Source organism: Thamnophis sirtalis, unplaced genomic scaffold (assembly GCF_051295495.1).
Source record: "Thamnophis sirtalis isolate CommonGarterSnake01/CBP01778 unplaced genomic scaffold, rThaSir2_p1.2 scaffold_5, whole genome shotgun sequence".
In the NCBI taxonomy this organism is placed as follows: domain Eukaryota; kingdom Metazoa; phylum Chordata; class Lepidosauria; order Squamata; family Natricidae; genus Thamnophis; species Thamnophis sirtalis.
In genome coordinates, this window is record NW_028261385.1 from 73,972,971 (window position 1) to 74,000,394 (window position 27,424).

The following is a 27,424-nucleotide window of genomic DNA, read 5'->3' on the forward strand; positions in this document are numbered from 1 at the left end:
GGAGGGGCCGTAGTGGCGCAATCCGGTCGAGAGACTCCGATGCCGCCGAGTACCAGGCAGCAGCCAGAGTCTCCGCCGAACTGTGGGCGAGGGTATCAGGAATAACCCCAAGCTTTAGTTTTGGCATCATTAATGCCCCAGGGTTTGTTTGTTTTTTCCTTGCTGCGGTATGTTGTTAATATCTGCAGACTCAGCTTTATGTTTAGACCCAGCTGGGTCTAATATAAATATTTTTTCATTGGGGGAAAAAATTGACAGTGTAAGTGACTAATCTCTGCTGCTCTTTCTTTGCCCCTGATTTCCAATAAACATTTACAAAATTGTATGGATATTGACACCATACAAACATTTTTGTTTTAAGGCTTGTGAGCTTCAGTGGTGGTTTCTGGCTGGTACGGGCCGGTACGGCCATACCTGTAGGAACCAGGAGCAGCTAACAGCGTACCGATACGGTGGTTCATTTGGCCCACCCACCTGCCAGTGTTCTATACCTGTTTTTAAAACAACCGTCCAATTGTGCAAGCACGGACAGCGTGCAGTGCCTGTGCGACCTCTGACAAGCAGCTGGGTGTTGCAGGGGTGGTGGAGTGCACATGTGTATGCAGCGCGTGCGCATGAACAGGATGCCCAGCCCTGTGAGCAGCGTATCAGTGGCGGGGAGAGGAACCCACCACTGGTATGCTTGCCTAGTTTTTTCAGTTACGTATGTATTTAGGAGATCCCTTCAAAAAGTACATTAAACAGCCTGAATGACCTCCAATTTCTAAAGCAAGGGTAGCATTTTATTAGAGGCTTATGGCATAAGACCTAATCATAAATGCAAAGAATAAAACACATGTATTTTATCTTCCTTTTACTTTCCTATAATTGCAATAGTATATAATGCCCACTACACTTGATTATGCTATAACTAATCTTGTGCAGTACTCATTACTAGGTAGTCATAGATTAGCAATTGCTTGTAGAAAATATGAATATTTTGGCTATAAAAGGAGTGTCAATAATTTATATAAGAACTATTGCTACTCTTAGTATATCATACAGTTTAAATGAGGCCTTTCTTAAGTAACAAGTGATATCACTTTGGAATTATATATATTTTCACAGTTTTTATTAAAAGCATTTTTATGCACTCTTCAGTCAAAAATAATTATTGATTGGTTTACATATGAAAACTAACATAGTAATACGTTCCGATGTGCTGGTTTACACTGTCAGTAGTTTAACACAGAAAAGAAAAAGGTCAGAAAAATAATTAATATATTAATTATTCAAAGAAAATGCTTATAATGAAAAGCTGAAATGGAAACATTTCAGACAGAATTGTTTGTCTTTTAATAGGGATGACATTTTGCTTTCTTGCTCCCCCTCTGCTGCAAATAAACTTTCCAATTTTGGTATGGAAACCACTTTGAGTATTTTGATGAATGATAAACAAACACGTAAAGTATTATGAAATATATTGTTAGGGCAAAAAAGTAAAAAAAAACCAATCTTGACTATGTTATCAGAATTATATGTTTTTTTTATGGAGTCGCTGTGACATGTTGGTTTTCCATTAATGTGCATTTTATATCATTGACCAAAGATTATTTAGCTCAAAGATTATTTTTGGTTTATTGTGTGTTCTAATTGGAAAAGACTAGAACCATCCAAATCAGAAGAGGACAAGTGGCATTATATACAACATTTATCTTTAGCAACTAATTAACTCATCAAGAATTGTTTTCACTACTGAGGATTTGCTCAGAAACTATTAGGTTCCATGAAATCTTTATCTAAAAGCTAGTAATTACTTTCAAGTCAGGCACAAGTTGTCCAGCCATTATATCTTATGTGCTTGGATGTCTTCACATGGCTCAAAGAATGAGCTACGAGCTATGGGCTACACAATTCTGGGTCACCACTAGATGGCAGCAATGACAAATATATATTTCTATCCAATCCTTCCATGTAGTGTTTTCAGATTAACTTGAAATATTCAATTTCTTCTGCTTAACCTTGATTTTTGTCTTCATTTCTCTATTTGATCAGATCAATGGCCTTGCTAACCAGAGATATATTTTTGGGGAAGTTTTATCCCCTATGATAAGGAACTGTGATTTAGTATAAAACACATTATGACTTCCTGTTAATTTTGAATCCATTTTGATGCCTTTTAATAATATTGGTATTTTACTGTTTCAAATCTTGGAATTATTGTGGTTTGGGAATATTTCTTCCATATATATATGGTTATCAAATAGTTTGGGATATTAGTGACCTGGCATGGTTTTCTTATAATTGTCATTAGATTCATTATTTACAAAACTATTTTTGCCATGTTTTGAATTGTTCCCATAGGCATTTGATTCACTTGGCCTCTTAACTGAATTTAATGTATTGAGCAATGATTTAGTGCAAATGTTCCCAATCTTCCTTGGTTTACGATGCTTTTAATATTTCAATATCTTTTTCATAGTGCCCTAGTCAAAACAATGAACTATTTTGAGCGAACAGTTTACGTGGCCTAGGAACTCTGCTTTTAATAAAATAATTCTTATTAATACTTTAAATAATAATTACAGTTGTTTAGGGGATATATTATTTTAAAAATTAATTTCAATTCACCTTTTGCTCCTAGCCTAGAAATCACCATTCAGGTTTATATCCTAAGAAAATCAATGGACAATTTAGATGCAGCTACCTTTTTCCAAAGGGAGAGTAGATCTCCAAAGTGTACATGGATATGATTATTTTGTGCTTGTTTTATATTTTATTTATTGTACATATCTGCTTTTCAGGGTGTAAAGGAATGGAATATCGCTCATCTCAATACCATATTGGATATTGTAGAAGAAGATTGTGGAATCTCAATTGAGGGAGTCAACACTCCATATTTGTATTTTGGAATGTGGAAAACAACATTTGCATGGCACACTGAAGATATGGATCTCTACAGTATTAATTATCTCCATTTTGGAGAACCAAAATCCTGGTAAGTTAATTCTTTTATGAGTGGGTGTATGTGGGGCGGGGGGAAAGAGAAGGAGAGTGCACAATGTTTCTTAGTTTTGAAAGATTAAAAAATATGAAGAGCTGCAATGTTAAGTATATGGCTAAAAGCAGATATGGAAACATCTTGTCAGCAATTTGTAATTCAACTGAAGTCTCAGATTTGTGAGCAAAGAAGTATACTTAACTTTAAAATATCATTTAAAATTTTTATACTGCATGAATAAAGTTTCCAATGTTGTCTCTAGCATCTTTAAGAAAGATAATAACCATAGTATACATAATAGAGTTATTGAATATACTAAGAAAAATGTTGCAATAGCAATAGCACTTAGACTTATGTACCGCTTTACAGTGCTTTATAGCCCTCTCTAAGTGGTTTACAGAGTCAGTATATTGCCCCCAACAATCTGGCTCCTCGTTTTACCGACCTTGGAAGGCTGGAAGGCTGCAATATAAGGAATATGTTATTTTCAGAGCCAAGACATATTATTTGTTTGAAAATCTTTATTCTATAGTGCTTCAAAGATTTATGGGGAAAAAATGGAGAAAGGAAAATAGAAGTGAAGTAATGTTATGCAAAATGCAGAAAAGGAGTAAGAAATAGTAAGTCAAAGGTATCAAGGCATGAAAAAAGATAAATCATATCAAAATCTAATTACACAAATCATTCATAATACCAATCTACACCATCCTGTCTTTGCAAAATCATCAATGCTTCCATCACACCTACAAGCTTAGTCCAGCTGGTTTTCTTACCTAAAGTGGGACAAGAATTCACAGTCTCAGAATATATGTTAAAATTAAATATGTATAAATACCATCAACATAAAATGGAGCTTGCTCAGAAGCTGAAATACACCAAGTAAATGAGATGAAGAGTGGGAAGAAAAGGAGAGAGATAAGGGAAGAAGAGAGCAAATAGGAGAGAGGGCAAGGAGGGGGGAAGAGGAGGAGAGAAATGAGGAGTGGAAAGGGGGAGAGGAAAAGGAGAGAGGAAGGGGAAGTAGAATAGGGAAGGATAATAGAGGGAAGAAAGGAGGTAGGGAGGGGGAGGAGAGAGGTGGAAGAAAGTGATGGGTAAGGACAGATATGGTGTATGAAGAGCAGAAGAGCTAAGTTAAATTGATGTAAACATTTAATAATACAAAACGATGCTGGCTATGTAATAGTATACATGTGATTATATGTTATGAAAATGAAAAAATAAAAAAATACTTAAAAAAAAAGAATTCACAGATTCTATACTGGTGCCTTAACCATGAACCAAACTGTCTCTCTCTCTAATTTCATCTCAAATTATTTTATCATTTTTATTTTGATTAACTTTGAAAGCTTCTTGTTTATCTGCTTCCACCCAGTTACAATTTTGTATTTTCATAGAAATTGTTCAGCTTTTTCTTCCATCTCTTTTGATCTTGTGAAGATTTCATCTCTGTCTTCTCTGTGGATTAATGGTCTATAATGCACACCCATACTACCATCATTATTATTTGTTTTCCCCTTGATGTTTACCAAATGCTTTCAGGACTGTTTTGATCCTTGGAATCATGAATTTGTGATGTCGATTCAGTCACTGCCATCTCCCTCCTTTCATATTTTTTTTAAAAACAGTGTATATGTAGTAAATCATGTATTAGATATGAACTCAGGATAGCTGGTAAGTGGTACCAATCAGTTAGGCTCCTGATTTAGTCATAGAAAGAAGATGCACCAATCTACTGAATATTCTATGGTTTCAGTCATGTCTATTTATTCATTTAATTACAATCCAATTAAAAAATACAGCACATGATTAAAATGCATAAGTAATATGTATGGTACATTTGTTTATTAATTAATCACATTTGTATAATTGGCCATCATATCAAGGTGACTGGAAGGTGCACAGAATAGATAAAAAATATCTAAAAACAGCAAAAACAATAATATGTAGTAATACCTAGTAACAAATATCTTAAAAGAAACCCAAATACAATTAAAGTGAAGGATAAGAAATAGGCCCCTCAACAATGGAACTATGTAGTTGAGTCTTTGTTTTAGGGGACACCCCCCCCCCCAGACCTGGTCATATGATATAAATGTTTTATTTTATTTTATACATATATATAAAATAAATAAACCTAATAAAGTTAATGTTTCATTAAAGGGACCAAACAGTAGCAGATTTACAATAGTTCATTTAGTGACCATTCAAAGTTACAATTGCACTGAAAAAAGTGACTTATGACCATTTTTCACATTTGCAGCATCCCCTTAGTCATATGATTAACATTCAAATGATTGACAACTGGTTCCTATTTATGACAGTTGCAGTGTCCCAGGGTAATGTGATCATCTTTTGAGACCTTCTGACAAGCAAAGTTTAATGGGGAAGCCAGATTCACATAACTGTATTACTAATTTAACAACTGCAATGATTCAATTAGCAAATGTGGCAAGAAAAGTTGTAAAATGGGGCAAAACTCACTTAACAAATGTCTCACTTAGCCACATAAATTCTGGGCTCAATTGTGTCATAAGTCGAGGACTACCTGTAGTTTATCTTCAGGTGGAAGATTAGCATGTTGATCAGTTGTCACCCTATTGGGAAGAACATCTGTTCAGGTTAGAGTGTAAACCCTTCTATGGGGAACATTCAGAATTGGCATTGTCCGGGTGGAAAGAACAGTTTTTCTCTAGGAGAGGTATGAAACTTTGGCACTGTTGGCCTGAATGTCTAAGTCCCATACTCTCTGCTTTAGTTCTATCAGGGTTTTTTCTAGGTCTAGAGCAAGTGGGACTGGTCTTGATAGTCCATACTGTCTCATCTTGGTTAATTTGTTTATCAGAGTATATTGATGTATATATATTAGTAAACACACTTACCATGCCAAAAGGGCATCCACTGTACAAAACTATAGGACTGGTAGAGAAAGAATCATCTTCCTCCACGACTAGTGCAATATTAGTAGTGAGCTGCTAATATTGGAACAGAGTTCTTTTATTCTTCTCTGGACAACACTGGAAAGGCTTGTCATCTGATAATACCCAATGTCATCTTGGGTGCACTGCGGTTTTATAGTGCAGGTAGTTCTTGAATAATAACTGTAATTTGGGCCAGAATTTTCATTGCTAAGCGTGTGGACAATGGAAGACTATGGAAAGAGAGTATGGGATGCATGCAAGTGCACAGAGGCCAAGGAAGGAGGGCATGGGGTCTATGTGAGTGAAGGGGAAAAGGAGGGTGTGGTGCAAGTGAGCAATGATAGGCCAGGTGTGAGACAGACTTACCTGGGCAACTTGCAGCCTTCCCTCTTGCTCCTTTATTGACTTTGCTTGTAGGAAGCTAGCACAAAACACTGCAAATTATGTGATCACAGGCGGTTGCAACCAGTACTAACTGCAAGCTGGTTGCCAAGCATTCAAATTTTGTTTACATGACTGTAGAACTACTACAATCGTCAGAACTTTGAAAACACTGTAAATCTCATCATTCAGCACTATTATAACCTTGAATGGTTGCTGAATAAAACATTGTAACTTGAGGACTACCTGTAAGTCTTTCTCCTGGATATATAGTCCCATAATTGGTTTAAATAGGCCACTGTTTAAACAGACCGTGAGATTGTCAGCTGAAAAGCTGTCAGTCCAGGTTTGAGACCCGGATACCATGTGACAGAGTGAGGTCCCATTACTTGCTCCAGGTCCTGCTCACCCAATAGTTCGAAAACATGCAAATGCGAGTGGATAAATAGATAGCACTTCGGTTGGAAGGTAACAGCGTTCCATGTCCCCTGCCATATAGTCATGCTGGCCACATGACCATGGAAATATCTTCAGACAACATGGCTTCCTCAGCTAAGAAATGGAGATGAACACCATCCCCTAGAGATAGCTATGACTGGACAGGAGAAATATTTACCATTAATTGATTTAAAAGGCAGAAGAGATAATATTACTGCCAGTCTAACTTCCAGCAAGCTTTAACAACAGGGGTTTTCTAACTTCAAAACAGGAAATGACAGTCCAAGATGAGAAGTTCCTTTTAGATAAGTGTGTCATAAGCCTTTTAGCATTTTAATTAACATCTAGAATTGGGTTGAAAGATAAATAGACATTATTTAGTCTCTTACAATCAACTAATTCAATTTCTTTTGTTTAAGTTATACATAAGCTGCAATTTCCCAGCATTTCCAAGGACCTTGGAATGCCTTGCAATATTTCAACTAGGAAGTTATAAGAACATGAATTACTGTTAGGAGGTGAACTAGTAGTGAAGTAGTGCTAGAAATAGCATTCTGGTTTTCCCCCCCTGAAATCATTCATAGCATTTCTGTTTTGTTGGACTTAAACTTCAGTTCATTAACTCTCATACAATTGTTGCTTCAGGGTATTCCTGATTCCGCTTCTGTATATCTTTATCTGATTCTTATAGGGGATGAAAGAGAGAGATTGTTAGCATACCAATGGCATTTCACCCCCTTATCATCTCGATAGTAAATGAAATAGAATACAAGGGAGAACTCTTAAAGGCATCAGGCTAGAAACCAGAAGACTATGAATTCTAGTTTTGCTTTAGGCATAAAACCAACTGGGTAATCATAGGCCAGTCACAAACTCTCAATCCTAGGAAGTGGCAAACAATTCAGAAATCCTGTCAACAAATATGAATATGTCAGTAGCCAGGAGTCAAAACTAACTTGAAGGCACACACATAATACAATGCAGTTTTTTTAAAAAAAATCGGTGCAAGTGTTTGTACATGTGCACTTGTACATATATGTAATTTTTACTTATTGCTAAACTATTTTTCAATAATAAAAAGTATGAATATCAAATATTAACTTGAGTTTTCCCCTATCATTTATTCTGTAACCTATCTATACTAATTTCTACGTCTGAAGGAATACACATTTTTAATTAATTAAAAATACTTTTTTGAAAGTAAAAATGAAAATGTCTATAAATACACACTCAGATATAGCATAATCTTATGCAAGATGAGAAACAAATTGGAAATTTGCAAAAGTGCAGCATGGTTACAAGCACATACGTATTTGGTCCAAAAAAAATTCACGTAAGAATTGCATAAAATATTTAGCATCCGGTTTGTAGGATTTTCTAAAAGCTTCATAATAATAAACCAATATTACACATAGTTCAATTACTTTAATTTAAAGGAAACTACTCTCATACATATATTATATTCTGTCTGTACATTTTATTGGCTTACATATGAGCTCCTAACAGTTTGGGTATTTGAGGAATATCCATTCTGGACACCAGTTGCAGTTCTTTATCAGTGTTAGAAGAGTAAGAACAGCAAGGGCTTTTTGGAAATGGTGCTTAGGTTAGGAAACTTCTTGATGTTTGTTCTGCCACTGCATTATTACCTATTTTTAGCATTTTTATGATGGAAGCTGATAAAGTGTATTTTATTTACTTGGCAGTTGCTTTTATATTAGTTTTTGGTTTTATTTCATTATTTTATAACTAATATAAATACTTTTTTTCTTGCAGTTAGCATCTGAATTATTTTAGAAAGAGGAATGTCACAAAAATATTAAACTAAATATTTTTGTGTTACCTGTCATATATAGTCTGTAGAGTATTCTAAGAAAATTTTAAAAAGTTAAGTGTATCTCTAAATTAATCTGCATTTTCTGTTTAAATATATTTTAGGTATGCTATTCCTCCAGAGCATGGAAAGCGACTTGAACGACTTGCTCAAGGTAGATCTGTTTGGTTTTAAATAAATATTTCATACTGTATTTAAAAGGCGAGGCAAGGCCTTGTGACTGCTGTTTTTTCATCTTTCCCTACAAACATTCATGTGTAATTTTTGGGTAGAGGATGGGATTTTTAGTTCAACATATTGGAATAGTTCTCATTTTGAATAAGTTAAGATTTTAGCAAGCTGTTGTTTCAATTGAAGGTTTATAGTTTTTAATTCATATTGCTTCTTTATCTTTCATTTTTATTCTTTTGATAATTCTATTTTGTTACTAATAGAATTTACAAAAGAGATACATACATGATTTTCATCCTGGGTCTCCAACCACAAAGATTACAATAAAAAATTAAAAACAAGCTTTCTAAAATTATGAAAATGTCATAACAGCCTCGCAGCTACAATTTGCATAATCAGCAAAGGTTAATAAACTTGCAGAGTGAATAGATTTTAAGCTTAATTACATATTTATATTAAAAATGTAGCCCAGAATTGCAGCAACTTAGAAAAAAAGCTGTGAGGTGCAACAAAGTTGGACCTGCTTAACAGATGCCTGCTGAATTAATTGAATTTTCCTAAATAATTAAAATGCTAAAATAATGCAGTAAATGTGGTGAAGCATTGCAGGTTATCTAGGTCAAGCCAGTACTTGATACATAAAATTAAAGGAAGCCTGGGATTTTTTTCCCATTATCTTGTCTGCCGATCATAATTATCACATTGCCTTTTATGCATGAATGCTTTCATCTTTGGAATTCATGAATACTTGATTGACTATGGCACCTACAAATATTTTATCTGAAAGACATTAGACTTACATCTAATAAATGCAGAAGCCTGATTTTGCTCTTTAGATTATTTTTCATTTATGTAGTTCTTTCTTTTTTGTATAGCAACAAATGTAATAAAATCTCAAGTGAGCTGTTACTGCAATTTTGAAACTAGACGTTTCTTTGTAATACTGCTGAATACTTAAGATATTGACAGTAGCTTGCATAGTTGTAAAATGCAAGATTAAATAGAACAGATTCTATTTTTGATGACAATTCTAAATGGCAATGACAAATATTATGAAGCCATATCACAAAGCGCATTTTAGAAGACATTTCTGTTTTAAAATTTTCTTTTATGTTAACAGACACAATCTATAATGTTGTGTATGGTCAGGGAAAATGGTTGACAAACTTTACTGTTTTTAGATATATTTGAATATAGTTCTTTATGCAGATCATTTGTCTTTGAATTAAGTTTTCACAAGTTTCTTTGTTTGAATTCAAACTATATATTGGAAATAAAAATAAATACACACAATTTCCCTATACATTATTGTAAATATTGTAGCTTAGGATAGTATCTTGTCAAAATATGGATCAAAAGTGGGCCACAATATTTAGGGGGACATAAGACAATGGAAGTTATAAGGGAGTGCCTTGAATACATCAGCTCTGAAGCAGGCTTACCTTTTGGTATAAAACTATGCAGAACACAAAACTGTGAGATGTTTCTAGACCAGTGACATTGAAGCTATGTGTGTCAAAAGTGACACACCACATTTATTTTGAGTGACATGGCAGTGTTCATCAATACTGAACAACTATTTTTGAAAGCACACCTCATTCCCTTGTGGTTTTTGGAGCTGCAGAGGCTGCACAAGAATGGGTGTGGCCTCGCACAGTATCTGGAAGTTGCATGAGAATGGGGAGTATTTTCACATGATGTTTGGAGGCTGAAGAGGCTGCGGTAGAACATTCTCTGAAGCTGCAACAAGAAAAAGGCTTCATGTGATCCAGAGCAGCTTTGGGTAGGCTGCAGGAGCTCTCAACCGAAAGAGAACACCACCTGAAGATAAATGTCATGTGGAAGATCTGGGGAGCAGCTTCACCATTGTCCAAGATCATGTGGCCCTGTGTAGAGTCCCCTGTCAGGGTGATTTAGATGGGTGGGAGGGGGAGACATAAAGGATTGTTTCTCTTTTGTTCAAGGGGAAGGTGATATACCAGCAGAGTTAGGCATTTTCTAATTTGTTGACACGCCAAGTCCAAAAGGTTTACTATGACTGTTGTAGATTATGACATCTAAATATTTTTTTCAGTGGAGGGGGGCTATTATATTGTATATTAAACATGTCTTTCAGAGAAGGAATAATTATCCTTTGATGACACAAGATTCTTTTGCAAACATTTATTTATTTAAAATATTCCGACCACCTGACTTGATTTTCCTTCTCCAGAGGAAATTACTATGGAATGGAAGGAGGAGGAGGGAGTTGTAAGGCTAAGACAGTAAAGGAGAGATTTACAGGTAGCAGTATCAAGGAAAATACTATATGGGTGTGTGTGACAGACAATTCACAGCTTGCCAATGTTTTGCAAGCTGCAACATTTTAATAGTTTAAGAGAACCATTCCTATTTTTTAAAATTTGATGAGTAAAAGTAATTGCCGTCACTAAAGGAGAATGAGAGGAGAGGAAATAATAAAATCAATCAGATTTGCCATCCACTCTATTCAGAAATCAACACTGAGTCAGTCATTGCCTTTATGTGACTTCTCTCTCAATATTTAATAATAAAGGTATTTCAGTGGTGATATTTTTTAAAAATATGAAAATATGGTAGTGTCTGCAGGAACACTTTGTATTTTGATTATAATGCAGAAATAAGTTCATTGTTCTAATTAAAATAGCATTTTTATTTTTTTATTATTGTCAATGAACAATAAAACTATAATAACCAATTTTATTTTATAGTCATGTCAGTTTCTAGCATGGTTGGTTATACTTGATAGACAGAGTAAGAATTATTAAAAGCAAATATTACTATTTCTTCCCCAACCCTAATGTCAATGAAATCATTACTTTATTCATTCGGAGGGCAGAAAATGTATAAACTTATTTATCATGTCAGGCGCTGATGAAATTTCAGATTTTGAAAACTCCTATCCTAGTTTTAAGAACAGTATTTTGTATTTTTCAGAGTATAAGACGCACCTGAGTATAAAACACAGCAAGATTTTGAAGAGGCAAATTAAAAAAAAAGTTTTTGCACTCTGTAGACCTCCCAAAAACGGGCCCATTTTTTAAAAAAAAGGCATGGATAGCCTTTAGGAATCTTATAGAGTGATCCTGGGGGCTGGGCAGGGGGCAAAATTGAGCAAAAGATGGCCCTTTTTTGCTCATTTCTGCCCTCCCCAGCCCCCAGGAGCACTCTGAAAGCCTAAAGGCTATGCATGGCCATTTTGGTGAAGGGGCAGAGTTTTGGGAGGCAAAAAATGCTGTATTCAGTGTATAACACGCACTCAGATTTTCAGCCTCTTTTTTGAGGGAAAAGGGTGCGTCTTATACTCTGAAAAATATGGTAATTCTTAAAGAAAATACTGTTACAATGATGTGAAATTTCATTGATAAGGCAAGTTTAGCACATCTGTAATATATCTTGAGAAAGGAGAAATATTTTACTGTACATACTTATTAATTTATATCTGGCATGTTTTTTGAGACCTAAGTATGTATTGTGAGCTACTTTTGAGGATTTCACAATAGCTAGAAGCTGTTTCATTTGGTATACTTTCCTAGCCTATTTTGCTCTACTGATAATATAAAATTTGGGGCTAAACCTAGGTTTTATTGTATTAAATAATAATGAGGCTACATAATATGCTATGTTGCCAAGTTACCGCAACATAGATTTATGGCCACTGAAATCAATGACCATAAATGTGCCTAAATCTGCACTGGATTGTTGTGGTTGTTATGGTATTTTTTTTTTAAATGAGGCTTTAGTAGGACTATTGTTTGCTATTCTGGAACAGAACCATATATTTCTTTATTTGATTCACTCCCTGAGGAATCGTCAGAATAATTTTTCAACATTTTCACACTGCAATTTCCATACTTTAGAATATATAGAGGTGTTGCCCATTGCTTTCCATTATATACATTGAATATGTACATTGAAATGTTCTGACTTTATTAAAGGATATGACTAAATATGGAGCCAACTCATTTTAGAAATGTTTTTTTAAAATCTATTATTCAATTTCTTAATTTTCCTTTTTTGTTTTGATTTTTTTCTTAAAGAGATTTCAGTTTGTTACTACCACTAATTTATTTCTGTCTCTTCTGTTGTCTTCTTTTAGCAGTGTTTTATTCAGTGTAAAAGATTTCTTGGTATTGTATGTTGTAAGGAAAATAGGAATCTGATAAATCATAATATGATTTTTATTATGTTTAAATGATTACACTGGGAGAAATGAAGTATATGTTCTGAGGTCTATGGTTATTTATCTAAATTATTTATCAATGGATCTGTAAAAAGTGGTGCAATATAAAAGAAAAATTGGAAAAGATCCAAAAATTGAGGTAGTAAATGAAAATTAATTATTCTTCAATTTTAATAAAATTTGACATAGTAATTAACATTCAAAGACACCAGAGAATTGGATCAAACTTCATTGACTGTGCTGTGACATCTCTTTTTTTAATCTTAATTTATCGTTTCTCGATCTAACTACAAATCATTTATGCGGAACGAACAGCTTTGTATTACTCAAATTCTTTTAAGCATAAACACAAAGCATTTAATACTACTTAACTAGTAATATTTTATTAAACATCAAATAATATTTAGCATTGTATAGTGACCAATGTATCCTGCACATATTGTATTGAATTCTTACAATTATGCAATATTAAAACATATTTTTTCACATGGCATGCTAAGCTACACGCAAGCCAGTTGTATAGCATGCAGAACCCTAAAGGGCTTGTTTTAACATGTGTGTGGCTTGTTTTAAATATTCAGGTATCATCTGTAATTTTTCTTAATAATGGTTTTTTAATAGATGCACTGGCACAGGAGATAATGTCTCTAGTTAAAATTTGCCTTTTTAAAAATTTGCATGACCATATACAAACTGCTGTATCTCAAAACTACGAAAAATAATCCTGTAAAATAAATCAATAGCACAAATTACAGAAATGATGGCTGGATTGTACATTGTACTATGCCACGGTATAGTCATCTGTATTTTGTTGAATAAACTAAATTGGATTGATTTGCACATCATGTTAAGGCAAACTTTCAGAGTTAAATCCAGGTTACATTATTTGGGCTAGAATTTGTTGTGCTCTTAAAAAAAGGAACAAAAATATGAATTCATTTTCCAGTTACTCAGGTAGCTCTTTATGTCCATTCTTTTATTTTCATTTATGGGTGTCATTGAAATCACAATGCCGTAAAATTAGTTTTGTTTGTTTTTGCTCTTGTTTGCGCATATTATATTGCTTAAACTGGATATAGCTATCCAGATCACTATGTGAAAAAGTCTCTGCATCCTTGTGGATGGTGCAAACATCAGTCAAGGATTTGGTGGTCCTGGACATGAAACATGTCATAAATAGTTTCACATTCGTTTGAACATTTTGAAGTCCCATTTTTGCAGAAAAGCTGAGAAAACTTTTGGATCAATCTAGATCCATCCTAGCATCTTGTAATTTAATATTTTGTTTCCAAGAAGCCTGAAAGTTAATATGTTTTGTCACTACATTAAGAAAAGCTCAGCTCCATCCAGTCGTCCTGACTCCACCCTGAAGAAAGGGATTAGAGGGCTGCTAAAAGAAAAAAAAATAGGGAGAAGATGACAATTAGACTGCTCAATTGTTTTTTAAATAAAAAATGCCAAAAGACTTTCCATAACATTATAAGCTGCATAGCAAAAATGTCTACTCAGTAACAAAAGAAAATAAATGCTACACAATACTATTAGCAGGACACTAATCTCACTATTTTCTGTACTAATGTATATTTTGTTATTTTGCCTCTTTTTTTATCTAGGGTTTATGTTTCCTATTATATTTTATTTGTCACTGACCCAGGATTGATTTTAACTATATACTTACATTCACATGTAACGCATGTAATAATATAGCTACCCAATTGCTCAATATTTCATAGTTAGTACCCTGTGCTTAAAGTATTTTACTAGTACTATTTTTACTAGCAATAGCAATAGCAGTTAGACTTATATACCGCTTCATAGGGCTTTCAGCCCTCTCTAAGCGGTTTACAGAGTCAGCATATCGCCCTCACAGTCTGGGTCCTCATTTCACCCACCTCGGAAGGATGGAAGGCTGAGTCAACCTTGAGCCGGTGAGATTAGAACCGCTGAACTGCAGATAACAGTCAGCTGAAGTGGCCTGCAGTACTGCACCCTAACCACTGCGCCATCTCGGCTCTACTAAGACGCAGCAGAGGGATGAAAGAGCCACATGCGGCTCCAGAGCTGCGAGTTGCTGACCCCAGCTCTAGACTTGTCACATCCAATTCCTGTAACAGTTCTGCATATGTTTTTGTCCGTAGGCCCCTAATTATCTTAGTTGCTCTTCTTTGCATTTTTTCCAAAGTCTCAACATCTTTTTTTAATGTTGTGACCAAAACTGGATACAGTATTCCAAGTGTGGTCTTACTAAGGCTTTATAAAGCAGTACTAATACTTGATTTTGATTCTGTGCCTCTGTTTATACAAGGATTATGTTAGCTTTTTTGGCTGCTGTCACACACTGCTGGCTCATGTTTAAGTGATCATCCACTAGGACCCCCAAGGTCCCTCTCATAGTTACTATTGAGCCAGGTGTCACCTAATCTGCACTTATACCTTTGGTTTTTCCTGCCTAGATGTAAAACCTTGCTTTTCTCCACATTGAATTTCAATTTCTTAGATAAGCCCATTGTTCAAGTCTTTCAAGATCTTTTTGGATCATGAGCTTGTCTTCCAGGGTGTTGGCTAATCCTGCAAGTTTAGTGCAATCTGCAAATTTGATGAGTTCCCCTTCTAGTCCTCCATTTAAGTCATTTATGAAAATATTGAAGAGTACTGGGCCTAAGATGGAACCTTGTAGAACCCCACTGCTTAATTCCATCCATGTAGATGTTGTATCATTAAGGAGTATAGTTTGTCAGCCAGTTACAAATCTATCTGGTGGTGATTCGTATATCCCACTTTCCTAATTTACCAAGAAGTAGGTTGTGCTCTACTTTGTCTAATGCCTTGCTAAAATCTACTATTTGTTTCTGTTATTTGGGCTCTATTTCTGTATTCACTTTATTGTGGTAAATTGTTACATGAATTTTATCTATGTTTTAGAAACATTCTAGGTTTTAGGTGTTTTGCTGTCCCCCTTCCCCGCCAGATAATTGTTTTCCCTTTCAATGCGATGACTTCTTGTGCTCTATTCTTTTAAGACATTTAGGAAGTTTAATTTGCTGGTCAGCTACTGTAATAAAGAGTATCCATTAATGGAGAACTTGGAGTAAAAATCCAAGTTATAAATATGCCTAATTTCACCTCATTTAATTGTACTTTGCATTGCAATAAATAATTTGCACCTCATATAACTAATTACATATATTGCTCAGCTAATGATTAGTATTGCAAGAATGGCAAAAAGTCTTCAATTTTCTTGTATATTTTCTTGACATTTAGTTATAACATTCCATGCATATACTAAGATCTAATTATATTCATGATCGCTTATTATAATCAAGCCTTGAATCTTAAGATCTAAAATGTAGGCTCTAAAATTGAGATTTTGCATAGTCTCTAATTGGCTGTATTCCTGAGACCAAAGACAGAAAAATGATTTCTGTCTCTTGTGTCTTCTGTGAGTAGTTCTGATCATAGTTGTTCACAGAATGAAAACTATAAAATACTGCCCACCTACTAAGACATATCAAGCATATTGTATTTTCATATGTATTATGTTGGAGATTATGGCATTTGTGCAAAAAAATGATATTGGTGTTACAAGTGTAACCAATTTAAAATATTCACAGAAGATTGGCTTTCAAAGCATGTATCTTGTATTGTATTTCCCTTCTTGCTGGGATGATATAGGATATAATTTTCCAGGGTCATTGTAAATATACATTCTAAACTGATGTGCTGGGCTTAATATACTGTGCATTACCTTACTCCAGTGGTTTTCCAATTTAAATTAACTTATGACCAGTCACCACATTTGTTCAGGCCCTGATTACAAATCCATAAAGAAGGTGATTTAAATAGTCTCTTCTTTCTTCATTGATTTTAATTTAAAATTTAATTTATTTAATGCAGCACAAACCTCTAGATTTTAAAAGTGTGATGATGAGTTCATTTCAAGTTTACGGCTAGCAGATAGGTTTTCTTATCCCTGCTCTTAAATTTATCAGTCTTCAATACCAACTTTCCTAAAACACTGCACTATATAGATTGGTATTTACTAGGCAATGAAATAAGATTTGATGCACTTCCTATGAATTTTTTACAATTATTACTTAGCTTTATTAAATACTGATATTTTGACAAATCCCACCTCTTTTTGTGTATCAGAACTATAAGTATTATAAGTCCCACTCATGGATCAGAATACATCATGTGGGGATCTATAAAAAGCCTCAGTTTTTGATTTATTACATTGTGGCATGAGGTAAAATAGAAATATCTATGGACAAAATGCAGCTGTCTCCAGTGGGGAGGTTTTTGTGTTTGTGGTTGAACATTTGAAAGGTTCCATATAATCTCAAATCTTGCTAATATAGAGTTTGGTAAAATAGAAGTAAGTTCCTAGCAGTGCATAGAGTCACAGATTCTCTTCTTGCTAGCAAACCCACATTTGCCGTAACATTCTTTGCTGAAGTATTTTGTAACTTCTGGGAAATGTGGAGACCAAAGAAGGTAGAACAAATGCTGTTCTCTAAAGCACAACATTCTTTATCAGGAGTTTAAGCACTTTTTCTTACCTTTTTGTTTGGAAAATATTATCCAGTTTTGTCGTTATTCTGAGGTTATTGGTTCTTGAAAATTCTATAAAGAAAATTGATGGAAAAAGGCAAGAAAAATGTTTTTGGAAAGTATAGGAATTTTTGTGAAGTAAGAAACTGTTTCATGGGTTTTAATGCAAGCTTTTTTTCAGAAGTAAAATGTCCACTCTTCACTTATTCTAGTAAGGCAACGATATCACAAATGTCTTATTTCCCTGAGGAAGGTTCCCATTAAAATAAGTTGGGCAATTTAACGTGTTATTAGTTGCATACATTTTTCAGTAATGTATTGAGGCTTGTCAATGTTTTTGAGTTTAAATAATTGTGTTATTCCCATTTTATTACTTTCAACAGATGAAATTGTTCAACACAATTTGTAAGTTCCTTTTTAGTAAAGATTTAAGAGAATCCACTGTTTTTGTGGAAGGAGTTGCCATCATATGTCACAATCTGTGTGACAAATTCTATGAGTTTGATTTCTTGAAAATTAGGTATAAGAATTGCAGTTCTGTAGAAAAGGAATTTGAATTGCCCAACAATGCAATTATAGTATTCTCAAATTATCTGGAAAGCTATCAGTTTTATATGTCAACAACCATGATAATAAATTATGCAACAGTAATTGATACCATAAAATAATTCCTGTGAGATTGGTATGTATGTTAATGTAATTGCTGGGGGGACTCTTTGAATGAAGGATTTAGTTGAAAAGCACCAATTATTGTTGATTATATGTGTTCTCTTTTCTTTCTCAGGCAGAATGCTGTTTTTGAGAGGAGTTATTGTTATATTTATGTTTTATTATAGATAAATTCAAATAATCTATTCACCGTACACTGTTTATTAACTATGTCTAATGCAGTTCTTCATTTATTTTTGTTTTACTAGGATTTTTCCCAAGCAGTTCTCAAGGATGTGATGCTTTTCTACGCCATAAGATGACATTAATATCTCCCTCAATATTGAAAAAATATGGAATTCCTTTTAATAAAGTGAGTTATTTATTATGTTTGGCCCTTAGCCATTAGATCAAATAATGCCTATGAAATCACATTTATATTTACACAAATTCAATTTTAAACAAACATATCTTGATGAACAAATTATGATGTGCATATACTTGGTAAGGGTGAGGAAGACATGAAATAAAACTTTATTTATTGAAAACACATAATACCTAGATACCAGGGACGTGCAGTCACTAGAGGCAGGGGAGGCGTGGCCTCACCAGTCATGAGGAAAAGGAAAGAATTTTAATTAAAAAAAAAAAACAATTAAAGCCAAGGTAGTTGCTGCCAGATTCCAAGTCACAGTGACTTGGAAGAGTGCTTAGTGTTAACTATAGGAGGAGGGCAGAGAACTAGGAGCCTCCTGTGCATAAGCAATTTTTCGCCTTTTAAGAGTTAAGCAAGGGTTAAAAAGCAAAAAATTTCATATGCAAAGGAGGCACGTGTTCTCTCGCCTCCCATAGAGGGCATTTTTAGAGGCTTTTTAGAGTTCTCTGGGAGCAACTAGCTCAGTCTGACTCAGAACTCTGGACTTTCATGAGGGCAGAGTTGAAATCATCTCTGAAACAGCTGGAAAAGGTGCGTGTGTGGGGAGGGGGGAGGAATTCAAAAAGTTTGATTGCATGCAGAACCACGTTGCCTTTTCAAACACACACACACACAGCTGGATAAAAGTATATAAGCCCAGCTTCACTGAAAAGGCAACGTGATTCACCTGCAATCAAAGGCTCCGATCGGAAGGCAGCAGGGGAATTGGGGGGGGGTATGGCAGAGGAGCTGCTTTCAAGCCTTTGGAAAATATATCCAATCCAACTTCTGTGTTTGTGTTTGTTTGAGAGTGAGTGAGTGAGAGAGGGATCCAACTTCTCTCTGTGTGTGTGTCTGTTTGAGAGAGGAGGGAGGGAGGGAGAGAGGGAGGAAGGAGGGGGAGGGAGAAGAAAAAGAATGGGAAAACTTATTTTGCAAGGGGGAAAAATGCTGTCGCTTTAAATCGGAACTGAGCATGCCTGGTGTGGAATTCTGGGAGTTGAAGTCCACAAGTCTAAAAAGCTGCCTCACCAGCCATAAAGCTCACCGCATGTCACTGCTAGATACATATTCCCTCCCTTCCTTTCTCTGGATTTATATCCTACAAAGTTTTTCCTAAATCAATCAGATTGGTGACCTAAGATTTGCAGTCTTTTAATGAAAATGCCAACCTAAGTTGTATCTTAAAGGTAAAGGTTCCCCTTGCACAAATGTGCTAGTCGTTCCCGACTCTAGGGGAAGGTGCTTATCTCCGTTTCAAAGCTGAAAAGCCAGTGTTGTACAAAGACGTTTAGTCATGTGGCTCGCATGACTAACTGCCGAAGGCTCGTGGAACGCTGTTACCTTCCCACCAAGGTGGTCCCTATTTTTCTACCTGCATTTTTAAATGTTTCGAGCTGCTAGGTTGGTAGAAGCTGGGGCAAGTAACGGGAGCTCACTCCGTTAGTGGCACTAGGGATTTGAACCACAGAAGTGCTGACCTTTCTGATCAACAACCTCAGTGTCTTAGCCACTGACCGCATTACAATACAAGTTGTACAATACAGGTTGTATCTTACATTTCTTCAAAGAATTCAAAGCAATGTATATAGTTCTGTTCTTTAAGGAGGAATAGACCTGACAACATAATTGTATGGGAACAATATTTCAAAGACAGTTATGGGTAACTTAATTGTCTTAAAATTGGGAATCATGTTATAGAAATCTTCAAATCTTAAACTGCTTTAGGGTGGAAGTAGATATTGGTTGATGAGAGCATAATGGATTTTGCTTTTAATGACAGCCTTTCACCTGCGCAGACAGATGCAAGCTAACAGGGTTTGCTGGTTCACTGTGATCGGTTTGAAAGCTTTTTGCAGACAAATCACTCATATCTATTTTTATTTGAATACTCATTTGAATATTTGTTGGATCAATATTTGTAGATACATCTTTAGTACCCCCATGCCCATTTAAACTTATATATGTGTTTCAAATTATGCAGTCTGTAAACATGGATAGAATTCTTGGCAATATAGGCATAGCTACATGTGTACTTAGATCATCTGGATAACATATGTCCCAAATTAGATTAGATTCAACTTTGGTCCTTTGTTGTGATCAATTCATTGGATGGTTTATTTTGCGATCAATTCATTGAATCATCTACTTTGGCATTTTGGATGGTAGTGATTCTGCTGGATTTTTAGCATATTTTCATTACCACCAAGCATGGCAAACCTCTTGATAATCTTTAGGAATGGAATTTAAAGGAATAGTTTTACCGGGACTTTAATTCTTTCTGTTAGATTGTGCTCCAAAGATTGTGCTGAGATATTTAATTATTTAATTTGATTTAATATTAAAATTATTTTCCACCTATCTCACCATGGGACTACTCTGGGCATCTTATTTTATTATTTTCCATTCTCTTTCTATAAGAAATCATCTGAAATTTAGAGGTTTGGTATTATTCACATACTGTATCACAAGCATATGAATAATAGCCAACTCTATCCTTCCCATCTCATTATAAAGAAATTCTTGGGACCTTGAAGAAGGGACTCTATAGGAATTAGCAAATGGAAGATGAATTCTAATCATACAGATGTATTTTTCATTTATAGATCTGATTTAGGAATTACCTTCTAATGAACTAACATTTCCTTTGAAAACTCACTTTAGAGATTATTCTGGATCCAGTTGTGAACCTGGAATTCCAATTGTCAAGTGACTAAGCATTACTTTGTGCAACTGAGATTGGTGGACAATTATAGCGATTGTTGGAGAATGCAAACCTGGCACTTTGACCCATTCAAGTGATTTTCAGACTGAGGCTAAACAGCCATCTCTGTGGGATGCTTAATCTGGATTCCTGCAATAAGCATGCATATTACTTAAATAGATCCTTCCAATTCTTCCAGTTCTGTGATTTTAGATATATCATGTATTTCAGTGCACTTTTATATAGAGCTCTCTTTGGAGACTTTTTTAAAAACAAAAATTAGTTCAGAATGCTACAGTTTGTTTTTAATAGGAATTGTGTATGGAAAATACATAACTATTTTGTTGAAACAGTTTCATATCTTCAAGTTTGTTTCTGCCTATACTTGCTTGTGTTTTTTTAAGATCCAAATAATTTGGAAATAGAATATTTGAAGTATAACATTCTTCCATATGAAATAGTTGCTCTGTGGGTAGCATTGTCGGATCATGTTTCTATATTGTAAGCAGTCTGTAATTATGATTTTCCAGTATTGTGACTAGGAATTGAAATGAAATTTAAATTTCCAGAAAACCCCCATCTCATTTCCTTTTCCATAAATTTTGAGAAATCAGTGGATCTTTCTTTTTAAAAGTGCCATCAATGTATAAATGTATTTTTGTTTTTATCAAATTGCTTCTAGTGCACAGTGTAATTTCTGTCTGCTGTTTTCTGGTTTTATATTTATTGTATTGTAAGCCATTTGCATTCTTAGGTGGGATAGGAATGTTTTAAGTAACTGAACAATGGCATGGCAGACAAAATAGATTATTCCAATCTTCTCCAATATGAATGACCATTTTAAATTGGAGATGCGGAAGTTGTAGTCCTAGGTGTTTGAGAGACATTATACTTGGCTCTCTTAGGGACTTAGGTATTTACAATTGTTATAGGAATGCTAGGATAAAGATGAAATATTAAAACATTTGATCTATTTTTTTGAAAATGCAATATAGATGTATAAATATACAGTATAGAAGTAAGATTGGTGTCCCGCTGAATGCAAACTCAAGCAGCCTCTAAAAACAGAGAGGAATCTCTATGTAAAGGAATGAAAACAAATAAGAAAATTTAAATCTTTCCTTAGGTTTGAAAATAATATAAAACCATTGCAAAACATAATTGTTTCTGTTTCATACTCTGCCTTATAGTTTGTAGTCTTGGAGAGGAAAACATTTAAAAAAGGACTAAGTCTAATTGTAGAACAGCTGCAGTTTTCTCACAATAGTTGTATGCCAGAAAACACAGAAACGGAATCCCAAACCAGCCAAGAATGTTATCAAAACACAGTGTGGGTTTCTTCCATATGTAGGAACAAGAAATGAGCTGCAAGAGGTTTGTTACCATGTATTGGTGGGAAAAAGAAATGTAACATTTAGAACTGCAGCCCGCTATAAACAGAAAGATTGATGGTTCAAATCTGCAGTGGCTGTTGTTATTAGGGCTTCTTTTATCTACAGTAAAACAGACTAAGTCTGTTGCTCCTGAGTATGCATTTAAGTTTATAAAGAAGGATTAATTGCTGAATTGAGGAAAATGGTCTAAAGGGTATTATGTTTTGTAAAAAAAACATAGAGCGAGTTGTTTAGCATCTATTCAGAATGTCTTCAGCTTTTTTTATGCAGGATACCACTGTGCTATTTAGATATGTGAAATCAATAATTAAAGATTTACATCCGAACAAATTTTGTTCATTGTAAGTATATGTTAAAACATTAAGCAGAAACAGTATTTCTGTACTGTTTGATGATGTGCCATCAAATTGGGGTCAACTCTTAGTGACCACATAGATTTTCTCTATGACAATCTCCCTAACTTAGTCTTTCAGGATTTCTAGTGGTGTACTGATTGTGATTGTAGCTGAATCCATCCACCTTGCTGCTGGTCATGCTCTTCTATTTCTTTTTACCTTTTCTAGCAATAGAGATTCCTCCAAAGATTTATTTATACATATCCAATGGCCTTTATTGAATTACATATATAAACACATACCATATTCATTTCTCTCCCCATATGTCATATACTGGCTTTTCTTTTATATTTTGTTTGTATTCTGCAAGCTGAAATAAAAGAAATGTTGCAAAAATAATAGAAATGTCAAGGATACTGGCGAAGAGATTCCTTTTAATGTTTCCAAATTTGTTTTTCATAAGCTGTAGGGTATTGAGTATGCAAAATTTGTCATTTTACATGATTTTATTTTATGTTATTTTATTTCATGTTAATTTTATTTAATTTAATTTAAGATACCTGAATCTCCCTAGCATTCTCCCTAGTTTCTCATTTAAGTATTTTGAATAGTTATATAACGTTGTATCACTAGGGAGCAGTCTATACTAAACTGGAGTTCTAATTAATATACCTCTGTGAGAATGTGAATAGGGGGAGTCAGGCTATGATCTCTTGTGGCTTAGAGTGATAGAACTGGAAACATGCTGAACACTGATAAGCCAGCCTACACCTACCAGGTGACAGCTGAACTGCTGGTTATTGCCACAGCACACCTGCTAAACTGTCACCAGTGAAGGTGAGTGACAAGATAAATTTGGGAATTACTGGCACAGAAAATGTTTATACTTCTGTGCACTCACTTCGTATTCTTAAAAATAAAACAGTCCAATCACAATCTCAGCATGAACATATGGCTGTTGTGCATAATCCCATCTATATTGCTTATGCTTAGATATAGTGTGCAATTGCTATATTTAATGGGGGTGTAAGGAAACAAGAATTTATATAAAACAGTTTTACAGTCATTTGTTTTGGGGTAAGCTAAGCTGGTGCTAAACTGGTGATGATCTATTACAAAGACATTGACTTATCAGCTTCTATCAGAATTCTATCTGGCCTCCTTTGGATTATTGTACACATAGGGCCTACAAAATTCTAGCCCTAAACTAACATGGCTACCAGTAAAAGATGATACCACTATGGTGATTGTATGAAGATCATACAATCATATTTCATTGGGCAAAGGCAATGGTGTGATTCAGAACCAGTTGTTAACTTTCTGAGCAATTTGGTGAACCGGTTGTTGTAAGAAATCATTAGGACAGAGAACCTGTTGTTAAATTATTTGAATCCCACCACTGGGAAAAGGAATATATGACTGATTTTATTGGGGCTTGATGTGGTAAATTGAGCTTGGGAGATGAGAAAACAAGAAATAATTAGGATATAAACAGTGAGATTATTGCTACCAAGGGTGGAAGAAGTTAATTTGTTCACCCAGGAAAAAGGGGAAAACTTCAACCTATCTGCTACAGGGAAAGGGGAGCTCTAATGCTAACTGACACACTTCCTTTCAGGTTTCAGTGTAATTAGGGAATTCATAGAGAAAGTCAATCATCTGCTTCTAGCCTAATGTGGTATGTTGGTAAAGTAAAAAATAAAAAAGCCTAGAATGTATCACAGAAATCTCCTATATGAAATAAGATCATGGACCTGTTTGTCATGAGCTAGTGTGACTCCTCTGCATCAGAGGGTGAAGAGCCTGGTTCATCAGATTGCCAAGACTCAGCATCTATCTGAAGCAATCTGACTCTAATTCAGAAAAAAATATCTGCAGGACCTGGTGTCAGAAGAGTCAGGTGATGAGGGGCCACATCCCTGCAGAGCACCCAACTCCTAACGCATTAGCAGCTTCAGAGAGCTAAGCAGAGAAGAACTAACGCTTGTAATTGAACCATATCTACATCTGGCTCATTTTAAAACAGCTACCAGTGAAAATGTCTCTTTTGGAAACAACGCACTAACTTTGGATCAGCATTCTTATGTCTTTGCTTTCCCTTTGCTCTTTGACTCAGATTGGCTGACTGTTCTCTGGGTATTTCCCTGAAGGTGTGTGCTGTTTGTTCCTGGTTTTATTTTAAACAAACTCAAAACTGCTGTAATGTAGCCAGCTCTATCTTGCTTCCCTATATTTTGGGGGGAATACATGCAGTGATGTGCAGTGAGGTTTATGGCTGGTGAGACAACAATTTTTTTAGACTTGTGGACTTAAGCTCCCAGAATTCCACAGCCAGGCATTTTCAGTTCCGATTTAAAGCGACAGCATTTGTTTTTCTCCTTTGCTAAATAAGTTTCCTTCTTTCTTTTTCTTCTCCCTTCCCCTCCTTCCTCCCTCTCTTCCTCCCTCCCCCCTCTCAAACACACACACACACACATACACAAAGTTGCACCAGGATTCAGAAAATTTAGGTTTTCCTCCTCAGCCCATGTTAGCAATACCACTAGCAGCATTTTGGCTGGCAGAAGTGGAAGTTCATTCTACTGAAAACATTGTTTTTGCTTATGATTGTATAATTAAAATTTCAGAAGACGCAAAGGCATAGTATTAGAGTGTTACATAGTGAATAAACTAAAGAACTGTCTCAATATGCTCCCTCCCCCCTCTCAAACACACACACACACACACAGTTGCACCAGGAGGATGAAGTTTGAATTCCTCCCCTTCCCTCCGACCCACACGTACCTTTTCCAGCTGTTTCAGAGAGGATTTCAACTCTGCTCTTGCCTGCCATCATGAAAAGAAAAAAAAATGTAAAAGGAAAAAGGCAAGAGCTGAGGTCAGGCTGAGCTAGTTGCTGCCAGAGTCACCATGACTGCTTAGTGTTTAACTGTTTAAAAAAGCCTCTAAAAAGCACCCTCTACAGGAGGAGGCAAGAGAACGATGTGCCTCATCTACGTCAGGAATTTTTCGGCTTTTAACCCTTGCTTAACTCTGCTTGAGTAAAAAATGCCAGACTAGATGAGGCATGTCGTTCTCCTGCCGCCTCCTGTAGAGGGCACTTTTTTAGAGACTTTTTTAAACAGTTAAGCACTAAGCAGAGTCATCCATGGTGACTCTGGCAGCAACTAGCTCAGCCTGACCTCAGCTCTTGCCTTTTTCCTTTTACATTTTTTTTTCTTTTCATGATGACAGTGGTGAGGCTCTGCCTCCCCTGCCTCTCCTGACTGCACGCCCCTGAATACATGTATCCACATCTCTCTGCCAGCCTTACCACTGGTCAATACATTATTTGTAAATTGATCCATCACATTTTTCTCATCTTGAAATAGTACACCGGTCCAATTAGTATTGGGCCTCAAGCATATAAGGCATATTCTAGATCTGATGCTCTGTTTGTGTAGAACCAGTAACATGAGACTGCAGATAATCAGTGTAATTTATCACCAGACCAATCTTTCTCTAGTTACTTGTGATCTAATTAAAGTGTATTACCCTAGGTACCTGATGGATTTTTCCCCTCAATGAACTTGGAATTTTGCTGTCTCTTATTTGCAACACTCTTCCCTTTTGAAGACTCAAGTCTATTTTACTAGGGAATTGAAGGTGATAAAATAGAAGGGCTAGGAGTTGTGAATGGAGGAAATCTCAGGGAAATGCTACAGTTTCTCAATTACCTCAGCCAGAAATGGCATATTTAACACCACCTGATTTTTAAGCTCTTTCAAGTCAAGGGAAGTTTTCTTTAACATTGGCCTCATCACTAACTTCTGTAGGCAGAGAGTGATACATATCTCCTGTAAGGGAGCATTAATTACTTTTAATTGCAGGGCTATATTAAGATGCAAAAGCCAAGCAACCATATAGGCACTTTGCCTGTCCATCAAAGGTTTACACATTCAAAAGTATCCAAAATAATATGACAAGTAGTTGCCATTACTAAAAATCAATTCAAGATATATCTGAATAACTTTATCTATGAAGATTGCTCTGTTCCATTTCCCCAGCTTTCTGGTGAAGGCAATGGTGCATAATGAACCCCCCCCAAAAAAAAACCCAACACCCCCAAACCCCAGCACAGTAATGAACAATTCTCTATCCAGAAAGAGAAGGAAACATTCTCCACTACTTAGCACCGTAGAATTGCTCTAAATCAAATTATTTTTTTCAGTATATTCTTAATTACTGTAGTTTTAACTGGAAGATACCTGGATGATATTTTATCTGGACTCATTTCAGTTAGGCCAGGGCTGTCATACTCCCAGCCCACGGACTGGATGTGTCATGCAATGGCCACACCCATGCCTGGTTAAGTGAAGGGGAAAAAAGTCCCAATGCATCACGTAACGCTGCTGTGACGATGCTATGACGCCGTGAGTTTGACACCCTTGAATTAGGCTCTTCAACAGAAT

General features: G+C 35.3%; 1 protein-coding gene across 12 annotated transcripts in view; it reads left to right on the forward strand.

Annotated features, from left to right (window-relative positions):
* The window catches only part of KDM4C (lysine demethylase 4C), a 226,842-nt gene that overhangs the window by 39,778 nt on the left and 159,640 nt on the right, over window positions 1-27,424 (forward strand). For all 12 annotated transcript variants that reach the window (XM_087716057.1, XM_087716051.1, XM_087716052.1 and 9 more), the window contains 3 exons: window positions 2,784-2,977; window positions 8,659-8,708; window positions 18,395-18,498. In XM_087716057.1, coding sequence (XP_087572183.1) covers window positions 2,784-2,977; window positions 8,659-8,708; window positions 18,395-18,498 — 348 coding nt within the window. The remainder of the gene's footprint in view (window positions 1-2,783; window positions 2,978-8,658; window positions 8,709-18,394; window positions 18,499-27,424) is intronic.